The sequence below is a fragment of the Micropterus salmoides genome, unplaced genomic scaffold, assembly GCF_014851395.1.
Source record: "Micropterus salmoides isolate LMB-PRFRI ecotype aquatic unplaced genomic scaffold, ASM1485139v1 Ms_hic_scaffold_20, whole genome shotgun sequence".
Lineage (NCBI taxonomy): Eukaryota > Metazoa > Chordata > Actinopteri > Centrarchiformes > Centrarchidae > Micropterus > Micropterus salmoides.
Window position 1 is genome coordinate 31,650,782 of NW_024041151.1, and position 23,304 is coordinate 31,674,085.

General features: G+C 47.2%; 1 protein-coding gene across 1 annotated transcript in view; it reads right to left on the minus strand.

The window, feature by feature from the left end:
• Positions 1-311: 311 nt before the first annotated feature.
• The window catches only part of LOC119914210 (golgin subfamily A member 6-like protein 6), a 62,503-nt gene continuing 39,510 nt past the window's right edge, over positions 312-23,304 (minus strand). The window contains exons 6-8 of the mRNA XM_038733330.1: positions 1,017-2,673; positions 528-815; positions 312-347 (exon numbers count right to left, since the gene is read on the minus strand). Coding sequence (XP_038589258.1) covers positions 312-347; positions 528-815; positions 1,017-2,673 — 1,981 coding nt within the window. The remainder of the gene's footprint in view (positions 348-527; positions 816-1,016; positions 2,674-23,304) is intronic.

The following is a 23,304-nucleotide window of genomic DNA, read 5'->3' on the forward strand; positions in this document are numbered from 1 at the left end:
CAGGTATCCGTAATCGAGTGCAGTGAGAAAGTTTGCAGCAACCAGTCTCTTCCTGGTTTTCCAAGAAAAACTGATTTAACAAAAAAACAAACAAAGCCTGTTTCTAAAACAAAATCCTATATTTAGTTTGAGCTTTTGTACCAGTTTATCAATGTGCGACTTAAAAGAGAGCTGATCATCAATTAATATACCCAAATATTTGTACAATTGGATCTGCTCCCCACATAGTAAAAATACCTAAAACAAACCTTGCCAAAATCTTAAATTTGCAAAATTTGGTTTGAAATCAGGAACTATCTACTCAACAAACACTAGTCAATGCCATCTTTTGCTTCTACAAAGACATTCTAACACATTCAGTACATTTACACAAATGTCAATGTACTATCAGGACATTTTAACTTTCTTCTTCTTCTTCTTCTTCTTCTTCTTCTTCTTCTTCTTCTTCTTCTTCTTCTTCTTCTTCTTCTCTCTTCTTCTTCTTCTTCTCCTCCTTCTTCTTCTTCTTCTTCTTCTTTACTGTTTACATCCTTTGCCGCAGCCTTGGTTATCTTCCAACTCAGGGTCCATTCAGTCTTTGGCATATTGCGTTGCTCATGCATCAGTCCCATGTATGTCCGACTCCAGTGCTTGAAGTATACTACCGTGTCCTCATCCAGCTTCTTCCAGCGACAAATCCTCCATGACTGTTTCCAAGTGCACCACTCTTCCTCCTCCTCCTCCTCCTCCTCCTCTTCATCCTCATCTCCTCTGTGAGCTACCGCAACCATCCACGACTGCTTCCAGGAGGAGAATGAGGTGTTCAGTTCATGGAACTGCAGATGGAGTGGGACATTAGGTTTGCATTTGATTGGTTCCTTCTTCCCTTCTTTGTTGTCCTCTTTCTCATCTACTTTCTCATGGTCATCATCCTCCTCAGTTTTGACCTTCACATCTACTCCAGCATCTTTTTTGTCAGTCTCCTCCTGGTCTGCTTCATCCTCCTCCTCCTCCCCCTCTTCCTCCTCCTCCTCCTCCTCCTCCTCCTCCTCCTCCCTGTCTACTTTTTTGTCATCTTCATCCTTTTTGTCCTCTTCATTTAAGTAGTAATCATCCTCCTCATCCACTTCTTCATTGTCTGCCTCTTCTTTAGTGTCTACTTCTTTCCCCTGGTCTTTATCTGCTTCATTCTCTTCATCCTTTTTTTCCTTCGGCAGATGAAGTGGGACATTAGGTTTGCATTTGATTGGTTCCCTTTCTCCTACTTTGTTGTCCTCCTCTTTCTCACCTACTTTCTCATGGTCATTGTCTGCCTCAGTTTTGACCTTCATATCTACTCTAGCATCTTTTTTGTTCTCCTCATTTAAGTAGTCATCATCCTCCTCATCCACTTCTTCATTGTCCTCCTCTTCTTCTATTTCTTTCCCCTGGTCTTTGTCTGCTTCATTCTCTTCATCCTCTTTTTCCTTCACCTCTTCTTCTACCTCTTCACCCCCCTGCCTCGTATCTATACTATCTTCATGTACTTCCTTCTCATTTACTTGTTCGTCCTCCTCTTCCTTCTCTTCCCATTCTTTGTCTGACTCTTCCTCCTCGTTCTTCTTGTCTACTTCTGCATCCTCTTCCCCCTTTTCTGCCTCTTTGTCCTTGTCCTCCTTGTCTACATATTTTTTGTCCTTCTTTACTTTAGTCTCCTCCTCCTCGACTTCTTCGTCCTCGTTTTCCTTGTATACACCTTTGTATTTCTTCTGCTCCACTTGTTTGTCCTGGTTCTCATCTTTTTTATTGTCCTCCTCCTCTTCTTGTCTCTCTCCTTTATTCATCTGATTTTTTTCTTCTGCTTTTGTGTCATCCTCCCTCTCTTCCTCATCTGCTTCTTCTTCCTCATCCTCCTTGTCTATTTCTTCATCTTTCTTCTCCTTAGCTGGTTCTTTAACCTCTTTTTCATCTTCATCCTCCTTACAATTTTGGTTTATGTTTTTTTCTCTCTTTTCATGTTCTGCCTCCTCATCTTCATCCACATCCTCCACCTTATGTTCTTCCTCCTCATCCTCCACTTTCAAATCCTCCCCTTTATGCATGTCATTGTCTTCATCCATCTCTTTTACATCTTGCTCTTGCTTGTCGTTTACATCTTCCTTTTCCTCCTCCTTGCCCTCTTGTACATCTTTGTCTTCCTCTTTGTCTTCTTCCTTGCTGTCCTCCCCCTTATGCACATATTTGTCCTTATGTGTTTTATCCTGCCTATCCTTCTTGCTTACCATGTCCTCTTCCTCCTCGTGCACTTCTTTGTCCTCTTCTTTCTCCTCCTCCTCCTCATCTACTCCCTCATCCTCCTTATTGTTTTCATCCTCCTCATCCTTGTTAATTTCATTCTGTCTTCTATCTTCCTTTTGCTTGTGTGTATCACTCTCATCTATGTCTGCTTTTTTGTCCTTCTCATTTCTGTCAACATCTTCCTCCTGTTCTGTATTATCCATCATCTCCTCTAATTCTTCCTCCTCCTGTGTCTCATTCAGTTCATCCTCCTCTGGTTTGATCCATCCTTTAGGAGTCCTCCAGGCCTCCCTCCACTCTGTGTTATCTATGATCTCATCGTCCAACACTGATGTGAGGAGGTAGTGCGTGGTGTTACGTCTCCTAGTCAGCATGTCGCTGTGTCGATGATGGGACTCCAGCGAAGGCATGCACCACCTGTAGATATAGTATGAAAGTTTGGTAACACTTTCTATGCCCTGTCTAATTCATTATAATGCATTCTAAACTTGAGTAAAATATAATTAGTTATAAATTATAATTAGTTAGATATTAGTTAGAACAACACACAAAACGTTGCCCACAAACATAGTTGTAATACATTATATACTGCATAATATGATTATAATACATTATCAAATGGTTATAATGAGAATTATAATACACTATAATCCAAAAAAATGTCAGTTAGTGACCACATTTTTATAGATCTATATCTTACCATCTCTTTATCTCTTAGATCCTTGAGAAAGCAGTCACCAATTAGCTGTGTGACTTTCTACATAGCAATAGTTTATTTGAGGATTTTCAGGCAAGATTTAGAGTGTATCATAGCACAGACACAGCACTGGTGAAAATTACAAATGATCTTCTAACTGAATCAGACAAAGGACTTGTCTCTGTACTTGCCTTGTTAGATCTTAGTTCTGCATCAGACATCATTGGACATCATATGCTATTACAGAGACTGAAAATTTAATTGGCATTAAAGGAACCGCTCTTAGCTGGTTTAAGTCCTATTTATCAGATCGATCTCAGTTTGTAAATGTTAACAATGAATCCTCTGTGCACACCAAAGTTAGCCACGGAGTTCCAAAAGGTTCTGTGCTTGGAACAATCCTGTTCACCTTGTATATGCTTCCTTTATCAGCAAACACGGTTTGCTGTTATGCAGATGATACTCAGTTATATCTATCGATCAAGCCAGATGAAACTCATTAGTTAGCCAAACTTCAAGTGTGCCTTCAGGATGTCAAAACCTGGATGACCTGCAATTTTCTACTGTTAAACTCAGATGAAACAGAAGTTATTGTACTTGGGCCCAAACACCTCCGAGACGCATTATCGAAAGATGTAGTTGTAACTACCACATAAAACAAACCTCCAGGATCGCTATTTTTCACCTATGTAACATTGAAAAAATTGAGAACATACTGTCTTAAAAGGATGTGGAAAAGTTAGTCCATGCATTTGTTACTTTTAGGCTGGATCACTGCAATTCTTTATCATCAGGCTGCTCGAATAAGTCCATAAAACTCCTGTGTTAGGTTCTTTGCACTGCTTCTCTAAAAAGTGCTATGAAATTACATTTGTCATGAATTGGTGCAATTGAATTGAATTGAATTGAATTGAGGGCAGCACAGTGGCCTTGTGGATAGCTGTTGCCTCACAGCAAGAAGGTTCCGGGTTCGAACCCCAGTCGTCCTGTCCTTTCTGTGTAGTTTGCATGCTCTCTCCAGGTGTTCCGACTCCCTCCCACCGTCCAAACACATGAGGATGATTGGTGACCCTAAATTGTCCTTGTGTGAGTGTGACTGGTTTGTCTATGTGTGGCCCTGCGATGTCCAGGGTGTACCCCGCCTTTCGCCTGATGTCAGGCTCCACCCCCCCCATGACCCTGTACGCAGGATAAGCGATTGAGGATGGATGTAATTGAACTGAACAAATAAAGGACAGTTATTTGGGTAAAAACTATTCTTCATCCTGGTCAGGGATGCTCATGGCTTTGCAGCTACAGTGGGTTCTATAGATTTCTTCTAGTGCTGGAAGCTGTGAGTCGGTAATCCTCTCAGCCATTTTGATGATGTGCTGGACCATCCTGTTCTCAGAGGTGCAGCCAGATTACTATGCTGTAATGCAGTATGTGTTGACTCAACGGTGCATCTGTAGAAGAACAGCTGTTGTGGGAGTTGAGCTTTCTTCAGGTTCCTCAGGAAGTGAAGCCTCTAAAGATCTTTCTTGGTCATCGCTGTTGTGTTGATAGACCATCAAAGGTCATGGCTGATGTGGACTCAACGGAATCTGAAACTCTGGACTGCCTCCATTGTTGATGCTGATGCTCTCCAGGTTTATCCACATCTTCTCCAGGTTTCCAACGTCTCGTTGTTTTTTGAGATCAAACCTATCACTGTGGTGTCATCCGCAAGCTTGATAATGATCTTGGAGTCATGGATGAGTGTGCAGTCGTGCCTGAAGAAGGTATAGGGGTGGGCTCAGCACACAGCCCTGTGGTGCTCCAATGTTCAGTATTGTAGGGTAGGAGAAGTGCTTATCTATGGACACTGTTTGTGGTCTGTTGGTAAGAAAATCCAGAATCCAGTTGCACAGATGGATGTAGAGGCCAAGGTCTTCAGTTGACCTGTTTACCCTATAAGCAAACTGGTGTTGGTGTATGGAGGATGGGATGTTGCTTTTTTTGTGTGTAAGTACGGGTGGGTGATATGGCCAAAAAATTGTCATATGATTCACAATTTTCACAATAAATTTCAAATCACAGCCGCCTCTGGATTACGCTCCATAGTGCTTTTTGTGTTTTTGTTTATAAACTCTGTTTTCCGCCGCTCTTTATCGAACCTAGAATTGAACCTGAGTTATTAGTTGGAGGAGGAGCAGCTCTGTATGAGACCTACCAGAGACGCCGCAGGGGGAAGCGAGCTGGCGCACTAGTTAAACTGAGACAGCGGGGTTTTTGCACTGCACTCCCCTCGATCCACCTGGCGAATGTCCAACAAAATGGACAAACTGCTGCTCTTCAACAGAACTAACTCGGACTTCTGCAGATCTGCCGCCCTCTGTTTTACTGAGTCTTGGCTCACCGAGCACATCCAGGGCAGCACACTTCACCTACCGGGATTTAATCTCTTCTGTGTAGATTGCATAACGGAAAACAGGGAAAACCAAGGGGAGGCGGAATCTGTATCTACATAAACGAAGGTTGGTGTACAGATGTCACAGTGTTGGAAGAAATCATGCAGCCCTCACTTAGAAACATTATTCATAAACTGTAAACCTTTTTATTCACAGCGTGAGTTTTCCTAGTTTGTTCAGGTCGCCGTTTACATTCCACCACAGGCCCGTGTTAGTGAGGTGTTATTACACCTGGCCGACCAGATAACTAATGTGGAGAAAAAACATCCAGACTCCTGCTCATTGTTCTTGGGCACTTCAACAGGGCAAACCTCAGCCATGAACTTCCAAAGTACAGACAGCACCCACCAGGGATACTAACACACTGGACCACTGCTACATTAAAGGACGCCTATCACTCTGTTCCTTGTGCAGCCCTGGGACTCTCTAATCACTGTCTGGTTCATCTTATCTTGACATACAGGCAGAAATTAAAATCTGCTAAACCTGTCGTAAAGAGGGTGAAAAGATGGACCAACAAGTCGAAGCTGGAGTTCCAGGCCTGCTTTGACTGTAATGACTGGAGTGTTTTTGAGGCTGCAGCCACTGACCTGGACAAACTAACTGACACTGTGACATCTTACATCAGTTTTTGTGAGGACGTGTGTGCCGACCAAAAGCTTCACAGCCAGCGACCCTGCGTCAGTGTGGAAAGGCCTGCGGACACTCACCAACTACAGGAGACCATCCCCCAACCCTGCTGGTACACAACGACTGGCAGACGAGCTGAATAGCTTTTATTGTAGGTTTGAAAAGCCCACAGTCACACCTCTCCCCCGCTCCAACACCATCTTCAAACAGTCACCTTCCCCTGACTGCCACGCTCGCACCCCCCCTCACTTCTTCACTCAGATCTTCAACAGATCACTGGAGCTGTGTGAAGTTCCCTCCTGCTTCAAACGCTTGTCAAGTAGATTGAGATCCCTGCGCACTAACAACACTCTAAAAAGGGCCCATTAAAGGCCATGGGACTGCAAGGTACTTTCCGACTGAATAACACAAGAGACTATAAGAAACAAAATAACCTACAGGAGAATCAGGTACTTTCCAAATGAATGTGATGTGTTAAGTGTGATAAGTATAGCAATCAGTAGAATGATGTATTAGACGTATTATAAAGGAATTACTAAAGAAATTAAAAATTAGTAACTATGGTATGAAAATGTCATGATTTGATAAGTATTGATTGGAAATGTGCATGTAATGATAGATGTGATTGAAGGAATATGTTAGGACATGTTGAAGCTTGTTGCGAAATACTGGACTGAGTGTGACCGCCTCATGACTGTGAGTCATTGAGAGGGAAAGGTCAGTAGGGGAAATAAGTGGACCAAACAAGGACATCTCTGAAACAAATGAACAATCTATGTGCCAGTAGTCACGTAGACAGGATAGGGGTGGTGGCTGATATGACAAAGAAATCAGCCACGGAGTAGGATATATAAAGAGAAGCCAGAAAGAGATCGGGGTTATTCCTCGGCGGATCTCAGAGGCATCGGTCGCTGAGCAGGACCACCAAGCATCGGACCAAGAGCCAAAGAGTTGGGGATTTGAACAACTAACATCTAGAGAACGCTTCAGAGATTTCTTCAGCAAAGCATCAACAGATCGCACCACGGAGGATAACCATAACAGCCAAGACAACTGAAGAATCATCGGACTCTGAAGATTTTCTCCTTTTCAACTGCAACAAAGACTGAAGACTTCGACAGACGGTAGAGGGCTTTGGACAAAGCCTCAAGTCTCCTCCGGAGTCCGCAGCCCCGCAGCGGAGGAAGGATTTCACTGCAGGACAACTCCTTCCCCTCCCTTTCTCTCCAAAAAGAAGATAACCAAAAACACTCAAGCTCAGCTATTCGTATCAGGTTTTGAATTTTAAACAGTTTTATTATTTTTACTCATGTTAACCAATTTTAGTTGTATGCTTGCCCTTGCTAACTTTATGCAATAAAATATATAATCACTGCATTTTAAGAACGATAGTCGACATTGAAGTTATTTCCTCACTAAGGTAGTAATCAATTAGGTAAAGTGTGTTTAACATCTTTGAGGTTCTTATAGGTTGCTCTAGCCACTGAAATTAACTTATCCTTGGGGCCTATTTTCCTGGCCACTAAATACCAACCTGGCAACCATACCAAGTGTACTGATCAATGAGAAGAGAGCTGTTGTTAACGGGCATGGCTGGGGTGGTATCTGGCTCTAGGGCTATTCAGTCAGGTGCTATCTCAGAGTAAGCAGGGTAGGCGTTCGGAAGAAGACAGTTAGAAGCCAGGCGAATCTCTTCGACACCAGCTTAAACAGTCCTCAGTCATACCTACTAGGGTAATACCCATAGGCCTAGAGGATCGGACCCTTTAAGACGGAGAGCTGGTCCAGTACCTCCTGAACAGGGGTGACTCGGGATCTAACACGTGGCGCCCAACGTGGGGCTCGACGAAAGGATTCGTTGAGCCTGAAGCAGAACCCCGACGAGAGAGAGGCGTGAGGCGAGAGACATCTGCCAAGCGCCAGAGCGAGGAGTCCAGCGGGAGAAGACATTCCGACTGAACACTCGAAGGGGCAGCCCTGCAGAGAAGCGGAGCTGCCTGGTGACCTGCTAGAGGAAGCAGCATCACCCACCCGCAGAGATCCAGAGGGAGAAGCGGGGGAGAGAGCAACCGAGAGGAGCAGCCAAGCTGCATCCCAGAACGGCGCTGAATAGCCAACCAGTCTGCAACTCATCCCTGACCCGAAGCGCTAAGGGAGGCTTTGAGGAACAGACGACTCGAGACGACAAAGATGACAGAGGCGTCGGCAGCGGCAGCGGCATCAGCAGATAACCCAAAACAGCTGGGTGAGATGAAAGAAACAGAAGACCTTGAGAGTGAGGCACCAAAGAATCAGGCCCCAAAAGTGGAGCTGAGAATGCCACACAGAATTATACTGTTCGGAGACGGGCTTCAAACATGGAGCCCTGCTACTAAAGAGCACCTCCAGAGATACTGCACAAGGGCGACACCTGGGCAAATGGAGGAAGAAGTGAATGAGTTGTTGGAGAGCCCAGCGTACTATTACGCTGACGCCTGTATCGACAGGCAGGCGATAATGGTTATGAGGTGCCCCAACAAGGTGAAGACCAAAGAAGAGATCCGGACCTGGATCGAATGGTGGCTCCAGGTTCTCGACGGATGGGACAGGGGGCGAATCACAGCCCTGGTGAGCCCTTCCAAGAAGTACGATCCCATCACAAAGATGACAGCGCACCAGAACCTGAAGATACATCATGGGAAGTTCCGCAAAGAACTAATCCGTCTAGCCGGAGGAGAATACCGGAGAGAGGTTGAAGACAGAAGAACCCGTAGGATGAGCGAGACAGAGAAGAGTAGACGGGTCATAGTGACGAGTGGAGGGAAACTCACTTACTATGCTGTCATACATCTAACCATCGACGAATACCGGGGAACTGCGGAGTTCAAAGAATACCAAGGGAAGATGTTGAGAACCCTAGAACAGGGTCTTGACCGAGCAAGAGAGTTAGAATTCACAAGAGTGGTGTTGTGCACCAACGGCCTGAGGTCAAACACCATGGCATGGGAAGAGACTGAGACAACTGCAATGGGACTTGCCAAGTTATACCTGCGAATGCCGGGGATGTGGGGCACAATACGAGAGCTCATGGTAATCACCACCAAGGAACAACACCAAGAGCGACAACAGAAAGCGTTAGCCAGCGTGCAGCCCTGCAAGGAAGGAGGGAGTCGAGCCCGGAGCAGGACCAGGTCAGAAGAAAGGTATGAACCGGCACCATGGGCAACACTATCCTCACCCACGACGGCTGAACGAGAAGGGAGGGTCGTGCGCCAAATGAAGTGGCAAGAGACAGAAGCTGGACCTTCCACCTGGTCCCCCCAGAGAAAAAAGAAGACACCAGCAAAAGCCCAGGGTACACGTTCTACCCTCAACGAGAACCAGACTAAGGCCAGCCCCAGGCACAGGAGTCTAATGAAGCCGTCGCAACCAGAGGATTGGGAAGATGAAGAGCCCCAACCAGAACAGGCAGAAGAGGACCTGGAAGTGAGTAGCTTAGCCCAAGAGATGCAAGAGCTGAGCCTGCCAAAGCCCAGGCCTCAGCCAAAGAAATCCCCCGAGGCGAGAGAAGGAAACTGGGTAAAGCCCAGAGCTACAGAGGAGGAAATTAGTGAATCACAAGGAGAAGAGAGTGACCAGCAAGAAGATGGGGAAAGTGTACCCTCAGTAGCGGAACAGACAGAACATCAAGAGCTGAGAGTGGGACGCCGTAAAGGGGACAAAAAAGAAGTGAAGGTACTCAGTGTGCGACGAACCTCAGAGAACATTGCCCGAGACACTACCTGGGGACCAGTGGAAACGAGGGACGGAAGACAGGCCTACATACCCGAGGTTGAACAACTCGATCACCACATACCAGAAGTATGGGCTGATAGGCTGGAAGAGAAAAAGACTCTGGAAGTAACAGCCACCATGGGGGAATGGGCTAACATCATTATGATGCCTAGTTTCCCCACTTTGGCAGCCTACAAAGAATTAACCAACAACTTTAGGACAGGATACATGGCGGTAGCGCATGATGTCATGCTGCGAAGGATGAAGAAGGCAGCCGTAAAATATGCACAGAAAGCAAGAAAAGAAATGGAACAGGATATTTCAGACGAAGAAGAAGAAAAACCTAAAGAACCAGCTCTACAGGCAAGACCGGACGTCAACGGAAGCCCCGTCAAGATGCAGACAGATGGCCAACATTTCAAAGCATTCAAGACTCTGCAGGCCCTAGTGAGGCCTAAGAGAGCAAACGAAGACACAAAGAACTACGTGAAAGATGTATGGCCACTAGTTGATGGGAGCACTGTCCACGAAGGAGGCAAGAAGCTATGGTTGAGTAGTATAACCAATCAGCCAGTCGATGAGAGCGAGCCAGCACGGAAACTTTATGAGAGGCTGGTACTGGAGGACATGGATGATGAGGACAACCACATTGCCAGGGCTTGTGCAGGGCTAGAAGAGGGCCAAACATTGGCTCAAGTGTGGCATGTGCTAAAACAGAAGATACCGGCACAACGCTACGTGAAACCTCTGAGGAAAGTAACATCAGGCAGAAGAGGGGACCTGACCTTTGTAAGGATGCCGGTAGAAAGCACCACCATGCCCACAATGGATGCAGCTGTGAAGGGGTGGGACCTGGAACACCAATATTACGAAGAGAGAAGGAAAAAGGAGTCTGGACCTAGGGCCAGAGCAGAGGAAAGGAGTGGCCCAAGGCAGAATACTCGGGAGCAGTACAACAGACCACCCCCTACAACACCACAGCCGAGACAGTACCCTCAAACCCCATACCAGAGAAACCAGGGAGCCCCACAGAAGACCACGCCCGGCCCAGCACCATCAAGACCAACTCCAGCGCCACGGAAAGGTGGATTCCTGCCAGACGAAGAATTCCGTAAGCTGACACCAGAACAAAGAAAAGCCCTCCAAGAAGCCCGTAAAATGACGGCTGGAGGGCCAAGCAAGTAATGGCATCAAAGGTGCGGGTCACCCTGGAAAATGCCTACTGGGTGGGGGACGATATCTACACTAAAGTGGATGGAGGACCCTACTTGGTGGACTCGGGGGCAGAGGTGTCCATGACCCGCAAAAACCTTGAGACAAGAGGACACCTAAAGGTCCAATTTGCCAACGTGACCGTAGAGAGATTGCCATTTGGGATTTGGAAAGGAATAGTATGGGTGAAAGGCCCATATGATCTCATCACCACAAGAGATCTGAAAGATTTACACACACCAAAGAGACGTCACAAATCATTGAGACAACGATTAACCATGCTACAGTCCGGAGTAATACGAGTAACTCCTACCCTGGATGAAGCGGCGACAGAGGACTGGTACAAGCCAGTAGACATACCAGCCACCACCGAGCAGAAGCTAGAAGAGAGTGATTTTTCGCAAAACGGAAAAAGGAAACTGAGGCAAATAATCAACGTCGCAGGCGTGGCCCACTTTAAGAACGACTGCGGGGACCTGGGACTGAAGTACGTCCACACGATCGAGGGTGGAGTCCACCCACCGGTTCGACAGTACCCACTGAACCCAGGAGCAGTCAGAGAGATGGACAAAATCGTTAAAGAACTCAGCGCCCTTGGGATCATCAGAGAAGAACCTAACCCTATCACCAACAGCCCTATCCAGGCAGTGAAGAAGCCAGAAGCGGCAGGGGGAGGCTGGCGGCCAGTGATTAACTTCAAGGCCCTCAACCGAAGAACAATAGCCAACCGAGTCTGATCAATCCACAAGGGGCCCTAAAGACATTGCAGGTCAAAAAATACAAGTCTTGTATTGACCTAGCGAACGGGTTCTTTTCCTTGAGGTTGGCCAAACAGTCACAAGGCAAGACAGCCTTCACGCATAAAGGGAAAGCTTACGTGTGGCAGCGCCTCCCACAGGGTTATAAGAACTCACCAAATGTGTTTCAGGCTGCGGTAATGGACGTACTAGCGGACCTAGGTGTCACCATCTACATAGACGACGTGTTCATCGCCGATGACACAGAAGAAGAACATCTGGAGAAGCTGCAGAAGGTGGTGGAAAGACTCACAGAAGCAGGACTAAAACTGAACTTAAAGAAATGCTAATTCGGGCGATTTCAAGTGAACTACCTAGGGTTCCAAGTTGCAACAGACTTGGGGCTCTCAGACGGGTATCGAGAGAAGCTGGACCAGATCAGTCCACCAAGATCGGAGAATGACCTGCAGAAAATCCTGGGACTTTGCAACTATGTGAGGGATCATGTTCCGAGTTACCAGATGTATGCCAAACCTCTATATGCTTGCTTGAGGAAGAAGGAGATAGATGAGGAGGAGGAGCAGTGTATAGAAAACTGGGTTTGGACGGCCCAGGACCAAGACAATCTCGAGAGGTTGTATGCGCCATAAAAGAGGCGGTCAGGCTGGAACCTAGGAGCCTCAACACCAGGCTCGTGGCCGAAGTAAGTTGCGAGGACAATGATGCTGTGGTGAAGGTGAAAAACGAAGGAGGGGGTATGGTGACCTTGTGGAGCTATACCCTATCCACGGTGGAGCAGAAATTCCCTCAAGAAGAGAAAGAACTAGCCAAATATTGGGGAGCCATGAAAGAGCTAGCCCAAGGCCAGGGGATTAAAGTAATAGCTCAGAGTCAGGTACACCGTTATCTGAGGAAAGGCACCATTGAGAGCACCAAGGCCACGAACACAAGATGGGGAAGATGGGAAGACATTTTGCTGGACCCAGATCTTGAAATAGGACCAGCCCAACCAGACAGTAAGAAACAACAGAAGCAGCAACCAGCAGAGGAAAGGCCATACGAGTGGACCTTATACACCGACGGATCAAAAAAAGGACAAGATAACACGGCCTATTGGGGCTTCATTCTGAAGCTCAATGAAGAAGAACAGCACCGGCAAAAAGGCAGGGCTCAGGTGAGGTAACAGCAATACTGGAAGGACTCCTAGAGTTAGGGAAACGCAAGATAAAGAGGGCAAGAGTAATAACGGATAGTTACTACTGCGCACAAGCCCTGAAAGAAGAACTCACCATAGTCGAAGAAAACTGTTTTGGGGGTGCCAAGGGAAAGATGGTAGCCCATCAAGATTTGTGGAAGAAAATAGCCGGACTACGGATGAACATGGACCTAGATGTGGTACATCAAAGGGTTCATGGAAAAGAAGGGGCTCACTGGCGAGGAAACGATGAAGTGGATCGCTATGTGCAGCAAAGGAAAATCGTCTTTGTCGGGATCGAGAAGTGGGACGAGACACCCAAAGGCAGGGTAGTCCCAAAAGAGTCCGTGATGGAAGTGGTGCAGGCCGTACATGAAGCGCTGGGCCATGCTGGTGCCATGCCCACACGGAAGGAGTTGGAGAAGCAGCAACTTTGGATTCCTGGGGGCCAGATCCGCCGAGTCCTCAAAGACTGTGAAGTATGTGGTCAGTACAACGCAGGTCGTAGGGGACAGAGGGTGGAAGGCCTAACCATAAAAAGTACCATTCCATGGGGGTCAGTATGCATGGATGTAGCTGGCCCAATGGGGGTGACCGGGAGAAGAGGCGAGAAGTACCTCTTAGTGTTAGTTGACTCCATGTCAGGGTATGTGATCATCAAGCCGGTTAGGAAAGCTAACGGTAGCAGTGTGGTCAGTATGCTAGACCAAGCATGCGCTCATTTGGGCGTGCCGAAAGAGTTGCGAACGGACAATGGTACTCATTTCCGTAACTCACAAGTGGATCAATGGTGCCATCGCAGTGGGGTGATGAGGACGTATTCGCCACCCTTACACCCCACAAGCAAACGGGGTGGTCGAACGAACCATCAGCCTAGTAAAAAACTGGATTGGGAAGAATGTCAACAACAAGGAATGGAGCACCCAAGCCCTGGAAATAGGGAGGGCACTGAACGACAGAAGCCGAGCGGATAGGCCCTCCCCTTCCAGTGAGCTGAATCATAGCCCCTTCAAGTCACAGGAAGTGGGGCGGGGCTCTGAGGATAAAAAGATGGTACCAGGATTGAAAATCCCATTCCACGTCGGACAGAGGGTGTGGGTGAAAGCCAGAGATCACCCTATGAACACTGCAGTTAAAGCTAAGTACGAAGTATCTGACATAGTAGAGAAAATACTAGACAGTAATACAGTATTACTAAAAAAGAAAGGAATCCAAGGAGTCGAGCAGCTGAAACCAATTCCAAGCGAGAAGCAAACCAGGAACCAAGAATGGCCAATAACACACAGAACCTACCACCCTACGTCATATTGGCCACTGTCTATGGGGTGGTTGCCTTAAGGAGAACGACCTCAGGACTCTGGGCAGGCAGAGGACTGAGAAAGCTGAGATGCGCAAAAGAAGGATTCCTGTCTGAAGAGAGGGAGATATTGGAATGGAGAGAGGTCGACAACTCTTGTGTTGTCTGCATGAAACCATCAACGCTATCGGTCCAATGGGAAGGACCTGGGAGCACGAAGCCGATCAAGCCCAATGGGGCGAAAAGTGAGTTTAGAGGCATGTATTACAAACCAGTTAAGGTAATGGATGCCTATGTTTGTGGGATATGTCGAGTGACGATGTTGCCAAGGCTAATAATCCTGACCCAGTGGGACCTGCGGGGGGTGAAGATGGAACCAGCGGACTGCACCTGCCAATGGGACGGACAGAACATCCAACACTGTGGAGGATGCGCTCTTCAGCTAAGGAATGGAAGACTGTTACAGGTAGGAAGAGCTAAAGGATGGCAGGTACGGAGATTTCTGGATCCACTAGAGGCCTTCGAAGCACCACCTCAGGAGAAGAATTGGGCAGCGGTTGAGAAACCAACTAAAGCTCAAGAACCGAGTGGATTCGGGTCACGGGAACAGCCTGGGACCGGTCTGTCTGCGCCAGCCCTCTACCCACACTTGTGCTCTGCCAGTGCTGAAGAACACCGCACTCTGGCTGAGTTGACGATCGAACTGGGAAGGCAGACCCTCCTAGGAGAAGCAGTACAACAAAGGTGGCCGTACAACCCACAATATGGGCAGGTGGCAAGCCCTCCATTTTCCACAAATCAAGCACCATTGGTGTTAAGGGTGTTCCGAGACCCAGCACGACCAGGCTACACTACAGGCTTGGAAACGCTACCAGAGGATCTCCGTGAACAGGCCCGCACGAAGAACTGGGAAGGCCCTTGGGAACTGACCACCTGGGGCAAGTTGATTGAAGAGGTAGTAAAAAATCCCGACATCCCGTCAGAAGAATTATCAGAGGTACCAAAAGAAGAAGGGGCCAGAGGTACTAACTTGTACTACAGTGTCACTGGTATTGACGCCTGGGGAAACTCAGGGGCCAAAGCAAAAGGGAAAAGCGCAGAATACCATGTCACTCCAGAAGGGTGGTACAGAAATGGCGTGATGCAAGTACCAGGAGGAGTGGCGCCCATAAGGCCGGACCAAACGCTGAAAGTAAAAATACGGGTCAGGATGGTCGTGGTGCCATTTAAGGGGATATACTCGGTAGGAGCAGACTTTGAAGTCATAGAGGAGGTGGCGGAACCAAGAATCGCTGCCACAACACCAGATAGAGAAGTGCCCGCAAAGCGCCTCAGGGCGTGGTTCCAACGGTCCTTGTCTGGAGGAGGAAGAACGAAAGATAAGGCGACATCGAACAAGTAAAGCAAAGCAAAGAAGAAGGAGAAGCTGACTGTACACAATGCCGAAAAAGAACAAAGAGAAACAAGTCAAGATAGATCTATTCACCATTAATGGAAGAAGTGGTATAAAAAAGGTTCCATTCCTCAAAATGCCAAATGAGATTGGCTGGATTGGCCGAGGAGAGACTTTGAGGCTACAGGGCTATACAACGGATCAGGAGGGTACTTTTGTAGTAATCACGAGTACTCAAGGCATAACAAATTGGCCATCCCGGACAAGGCTCGGCATACAGAGGTGCTAAAAGATGGGGCCCTTTTACAGAAATGCCGACCATACGAGAAGAGACTGCGGTTCCAACCAGTGCCCACATGCCCAGAGTCCTCCCCTTGGATTTTGAACACAGTCAACCTCCAAGTACGGGGTAACCTTCTCAAGCTCAGATGGGGTCCCAATTACACTGAAGTACTACAGGGCACCTATGTGGATGAGAGTCTAGGACCAGAAATTATATGGACCAGCAGCCCAGAAATGAGTCGACAGATGTCACACCGACTAAAGAACCCGGAGTGCTATGTGATCGAGAATCAAGATCTACACCTCAGACCCTATGAAAGAAGGACAGGCCCATGCGCAATCAAGCTCGGAGATCCGTTCTATGAACTGAGCATACGAGGGGGGTTTCGGCAAGAAGCCCGAGCCCTCATTGCAGCGCTCGACATCAAACCAACAGAAGGCACTCTCGAGGGTCGGCCAGCGCCTCCATACGTTGAGCTTGCACAAACAAGGGGTACCGGGACTGAACACTGGAAGAGGTGCCAGGACCTCATCGTCGACACAGGATCAACAAGAATATACGCCCAGGGACCCCCACCTGAACTAAGCTACGTCATAGTTATGTCCTACAAGTGGGTGTGGCGGGGGATGGACCCACAGCTCAAGTACCCCTCTCCAATATATGAAGCACTCTTGGAGGGACGAATCACCAAATCAAGGGAAGACGGAGAAAGGCGAGGACCAACACCTAGAATCACACGCCTGAAGCACAAGGATCCCAACACTCCAACTACCAAGGACCAACAGAAGCACAAGCGACTTTGGTCCTACTCGATAGAGGGAGGATGGATCTCCCACTACTGGAGACCCAAAACTGGGGAAAGATCCCAAGGACCACCGGGAGCCAGCCCCCACCAGACATGCATGAATTCGGACTAGAAGGCATTGATGAACAGCAGCAACGACCACGGCAACGACGGACCAACGGAAAACGGACTTTTTGCTTATTGTTGACTACCAAGATTCTAACAGTAATAGTCGGACTGGTAGTGGTCCTGACTATCCTGTATCACTATGGCAGTCATCCCTGGGCCCTAACCCATAACAGGGTCCAGCATGGAACAACTAAAACTATCCAACAGGCTTGTTGGACAGTAACAACAAGAAATATCGTAAAGGTATGGGACAAGAACCAAACCTCCAACCTCACAGGTTGGAAGCTGGAAGCACTTAAAGAAGCCCAGGTGTCCCAAAACAGCACAAGAACAAAAAATGTCACGGCAGGCACAGAACTCCTCCAAGATATACAGGTTGAAGGAAACTAAGGAGTCATGCTACGAATGTTACAACTGCAGAAGAAGGAGACCAAAGAGGTGAGATGCACGTGGATACGCGCAGAGAATGGGGAGCCAGGATGGTACTGCACTTGGGGTTGCAGACCCTTTCCAGGGCTAGAAAGCGAAGGCTACTGGGAAAAAGAGGTGGTTTTCCCCGCTGCAGGACGGAACGACAACTGCCTGACGGTACTTCCAAAATGGGAGTTCTGGGGACATTACAAACTCACTTGTGAGCGTAGTAAGTGCTTAAAGCCCAGAAGAAGGAACGGAAGGATTCTGCACCAAAAGAACACCACTAATGATGGCAACTCCACCCAAAACCCAACGCTAACTACCTCGTTGAGGTTGACCACCCAACCACCGGGAACAGCCCAACCACTCAAGATACCAATACAGGGCTCAACGATGAGACTGTTAGACCCGGACTTCAGTCCCAAGACAAGCCAGTACCAAGACCGTCTGAGAAACATCACCAGGGACTGTGTGTATAAGCAACTGACACAACTTGCTCGATGTTTCTGGAACGTGAACAAAAACTGTGAATCACAGAACTACATTGTAGTTACCCCGGCTACAAAACCCTGGTTCATGATCCATAAAGTGGAATATAGGATCGTACCCAATGCATTCCATGAAAATTGGCTCAACGCGACCCTGCCCTGGTTATGGATAACTCCACTGAAGCATTTCATAGGAAGCTTCCCGGCAGGGTACGCGTGGACAGGATTGGGTCTCAAGGGGCCGTACCAGACAGATATTATGTGATGGTATGTCCAAAAAGCCCAGATGAACTGATTTCCGCACCAAAAGAGGACTTCAGAAAAATCGACCAATGTGTGGCTGATAAGATCTTTGAAGGGCTGAATGGTACTGCATATGTTAATACTGGAAAATCGCCCCGCTGTCCAATAAACCAGGTCCAAAACAGAGGCTGGGGGGAATGGATTCATGACTGCAGCGGAATAAAAAGTAACAAGACGGTAAAAGGGGTACTGCAAGCTTGGACTGAGGGACACACAAGGAGCACCGATTCCACCTGGTGGGGTATGGAACAAGCAGAAGTGGAACAATGGTTGATACCTTGCCTAGCACAGTCAAGCAACTACTGGGTAAAATATCAATACATAGCCACGGTGTATGCAAAAGACAGAGACATCTGGCCAGGGGTATGGAGTAAGCCTATACCCTTTGTGAGTCCACGACCTTGGAGCCTGACATGTGACAAAGCTAATACCACGTATACCACCAGCCTAGCCAGACAGCATTGCCAAGGAGTCCCAGGATGGAAGGATCACTGCCAATCATTCTACAAGGAGGAATATGACACCTATGGGCACCAGATAGTGTGGACAAAGATACAGAACAAATGGATCAGATCGTTTCCCCCACGAGTTGGATGTGCCAGAGCCATTCTGGGACATGGAATGTCAAAAAGGAAGGAGGTGCAAGGGATAATCGTGCCATTTGTAGCAAACCCCACAATCATTGTAGCCGAAGGACATGCCTTCCGGAAAAGCCTGTGCGAAGGGAAAGAAATGACCCAATGGGCTCTACAACAACGGAACCTGCCACTCGCCAGAAGAGCATTGGATGCAATGCGGCGAGGGCAAGAAGGAACATGAGTGTGTTTGGTATGAACGACTGGGAATAGCAGTCACTGGAGCCATTACCACGGCAATAGAAGAGACAGCAGAGATCATAGAAGAAGGATTCGGGGTGGTGACAGGCTGGATGGGCAGTCTGTTTGCTAAAATTTGGCCCTATCTGTAAATGATAGTAGGACTCCTTATCACTGGTGCAATAGCAGTGGCTGTAGTTAAGGGAGGAGTCAATGCAGCCTTACACCCCTGTGGAGAAAGGCAGGCGAAAAAAGAGGAAGACGAGAAACCCCTCCTCCGGAAGGAGGAGGAGTAACGAAGCCCTTAAAAACAGGGAGCAAGCACGCCTGGGCCACAAGCAGTTCCTGATCTGACAACGGCAGCAGCACCAATAACGAAAGACAACAAAGGAAGAGAATATAGAAGAAACTTGGCCAACAATACCACCGACTTTACCACTACGGCTCTCTTTAGAGTGAGTACTCTAGAGTTTACTACTATCTTGACCATATGGCTCCTCTACTGCTGTATGGGCCGATGGTCCCCAGATCAGCCCCTGAGATTCCTGGCTTTAATGCAGGGGTGCGCTAAATTGATAACCATTAATTTATGGTTCGGGATGCGTGACCTAGCGATGTCACTGTTTGTCACCTACATGCTGGGTCGCTTCCACATAGCTATAGATCGGCTAGGAATCTGCCAAGGCGCAACCGTTGTGTTCTGGATGATCCTAGACTCCCTAACCGTATTCTGCACACCACTGAAGATCGCGAACATTGCCTGCGAGGCCCTGATGACCCTAGGCCTGCTGGCATATGTAATCGCTTTGACGAGCGCACTCCAAAAAAGAGGAAGAAGGCGTTGGCTGTATCTAACTATATCCACCACCTGCTCTGCAATCACCATGGCTGGCCGCATTGGCTCGAAGGCGTGCTAGGGGCCCTAACTAAAAAGGACCCAAGAGCAAAGGGCCTTGCTTGCTTGCTTGCATTTACTATATAATTGTTAGCACTAAACCTTTTGTGTTATTATACCATGCAGGACGGAGCAAGATGTATCCACTGTGGCATCACTTTAAGACAGACCCAGCTCCTCTGGGATGTCATCCCAGCCTTATGCTGTACGGAGTGCTATAGGCGCAACTTCACCATCCAGCTTGCAAGGGGCATCGTGCTCTCAAAGATCAGTTAGACCTACCAGAAGTTACCACAGAAGCAGTAATAGAAGTGGAGGCATATGCTACAGCGGTATGGAGTTCATTAAGAGCCGAGAAAGGGGCGAGCATGATATATGCCATCCATCCTGACTGCGACTACCACACCCTATATACCAAGATGTGGGAATATGATGACGGAACCAGGGTGTCCACAGCTCATCTCACCGACGGAAGATTCGTACTGATAAGCCCAAAACTACCCAAGCTAAGAATACCTGCAAACAGGGCCACAACGGCCAATCAACCCTCGACAAGGGATGCCGGGGTCCAGACGGACTGGATGGTATGGTGCTGGGAGAACCACATGGAGGAGATTATTGAACTAGAACCATGCTTCGACGGCCCCTTCAGCGGCAATCCTGCACCCATACGGTCTTCCAGCAGGACATCCCCTAATGACACATGGAAGTTGGACTCCGAGAACGAGCCACCCGAGGAGCAGCAGGATACCCAGGCACCGTCAGACGGATCCTCATCAACGCACCAGGAGCCCGAGGCAGGCGAAGTCACCTTGCCTGGGGGCTACTCAGGTCTCCACACCCCGTGCCTTGATGAGTTCGTCGTCGTGGATCAATGGAACCGGCCCCTATCACCCCCAGACCTCGATGTGCTCTTTGAAGCGGTGTATGACGATGAAGAACTCATGCTCACGGATGATTAACCAAGGCAGCAAGTGATCTCAAGGAGGGGGTGTCAAGTAGATTGAGATCCCTGCGCACTAACAACACTCTAAAAAGGGCCCATTAAAGGCCATGGGAATGCAAGGTACTTTCCGACTGAATAACACAAGAGACTATAAGAAACAAAATAACCTAGAGGAGAATCAGGTACTTTCCAAATGAATGTGATGTGTTAAGTGTGATAAGTATAGCAATCAGTAGAATGATGTATTAGACGTATTATAAAGGAATTACTAAAGAAATTAAAAATTAGTAACTATGGTATGAAAATGTCATGATTTGATAAGTATTGATTGGAAATGTGCATGTAATGATAGATGTGATTGAAGGAATATGTTAGGACATGTTGAAGCTTGTTGCGAAATACTGGACTGAGTGTGACCGCCTCATGACTGTGAGTCATTGAGTGGGAAAGGTCAGTAGGGGAAATAAGTGGACCAAACAAGGACATCTCTGAAACAAATGAACAATCTATGTGCCAGTAGTCACGTAGACAGGATAGGGGTGGTGGCTGATATGACAAAGAAATCAGCCACGGAGTAGGATATATAAAGAGAAGCCAGAAAGAGATCGGGGTTATTCCTCGGCGGATCTCAGAGGCATCGGTCGCTGAGCAGGACCACCAAGCATCGGACCAAGAGCCAAAGAGTTGGGGATTTGAACAACTAACATCTAGAGAACGCTTCAGAGATTTCTTCAGCAAAGCATCAACAGATCGCGCCACGGAGGATAACCATAACAGCCAAGACAACTGAAGAATCATCGGACTCTGAAGATTTTCTCCTTTTCAACTGCAACAAAGACTGAAGACTTCGACAGACGGTAGAGGGCTTTGGACAAAGCCTCAAGTCTCCTCCGGAGTCCGCAGCCCCGCAGCGGAGGAAGGATTTCACTGCAGGACAACTCCTTCCCCTCCCTTTCTCTCCAAAAAGAAGATAACCAAAAACACTCAAGCTCAGCTATTCGTATCAGGTTTTGAATTTTAAACAGTTTTATTATTTTTACTCATGTTAACCAATTTTAGTTGTATGCTTGCCCTTGCTAACTTTATGCAATAAAATATATAATCACTGCATTTTAAGAACGATAGTCGACATTGAAGTTATTTCCTCACTAAGGTAGTAATCAATTAGGTAAAGTGTGTTTAACATCTTTGAGGTTCTTATAGGTTGCTCTAGCCACTGAAATTAACTTATCCTTGGGGCCTATTTTCCTGGCCACTAAATACCAACCTGGCAACCATACCAAGTGCACTGATCAATAAGAAGAGAGCTGTCGTTAACGGGCGTGGCTGGGGTGGTATCTGGCTCTAGGGCTATTCAGTAAGGTGCTATCTCAGAGTAAGCAGGGTAGGCGTTCGGAAGAAGACAGTTAGAAGCCAGGCGAATCTCTTCGACACCAGCTTAAACAGTCCTCAGTCATACCTACTAGGGTAATACCCATAGGCCTAGAGGATCGGACCCTTTAAGACCCCTTTAAGAGCTGGTCCAGTACCTCCTGAACAGGTGTGACTCGGGATCTAACACGCTCCACAATAAGAATAATAATAATAACTTATATTTTTATAGCGCCTTTCCCGGGACCCAAGGACGCCTTACACATAACTACAGAGACAACAAAAGTCATTCAGGGTTGAATGCCTTTGTGAAGAGATGGGTTTTTAGGAGGTTAGAAGGTGTCCAGAAAGGGAGCATTTCGGATCTCTGTGGGGATGGAGTTCCAGAGGGTGATGGCTGTGATGCTGAAGGCTCTGTCCCCAGAAGTCCGCAGTCTGGTGTGGGGGACAGAGAGCAAGCCCTTGTCGGTGGACCGCAGGTTCCGCCAGGGGATGTAGGGGTGAAAAAGGTCCAGTAGGTGTTGTGAATTATTTTAGAGCATATAGCTATATTAAATTGTTACTAATAACATTACCGACATTAATTACTAGAGCAATGGTGGTCTACATTGTCATCATTTAAAGTGTTATTTTATAGTGTAAAGTTAGGATCACAGTGTTAAAACTCTATAGCACTGAGTATATGTGTCCTTTTGTATCTAACTGACAAGGCTCAGCAGTAGCACGTGTGTGTAAGCAGGCACGTGTGCTTTGGGAGCAGAGTGAAGCACAGCAAGGCATCATCAAAAACACTAGAAAAGGAAAATGTAGAAGCAGAATTAGTGAAAATTGTGTTACAAAACATACATCAACATAGTCCATGACAGTAAGAATGTCCTGTATAGCACACACAAAAGACACCAGCTTATTCCACAAAGTCAGGTTATGGTTAAAATAGCATGATCAGCAGAGGGCATGCTTAGGACACAGAGAGGGAGAGCAGTGCAGACAAAAAAACAGACATCAGTCAAGAAACAGTCATCAGTGATTATCCTTATCAGTATTAATCATTAATCATTCTTAATCATTTTATTATCTTTACTCAGTATTAATAAGTAATCATTCTTAATTCATAATTTCTAATCATTTTATTATCCTTAATCAGTATTAATTATTCTTAATCATTTTCTTTTTACCTAGATGTGGTTAAGATCCTTGAGTGGGAGCATTGACTGCAGACACTGAGACCATGCACGCCTTGTCCAACTGTCATCTACTGTAGATTTATGACTTCAGGA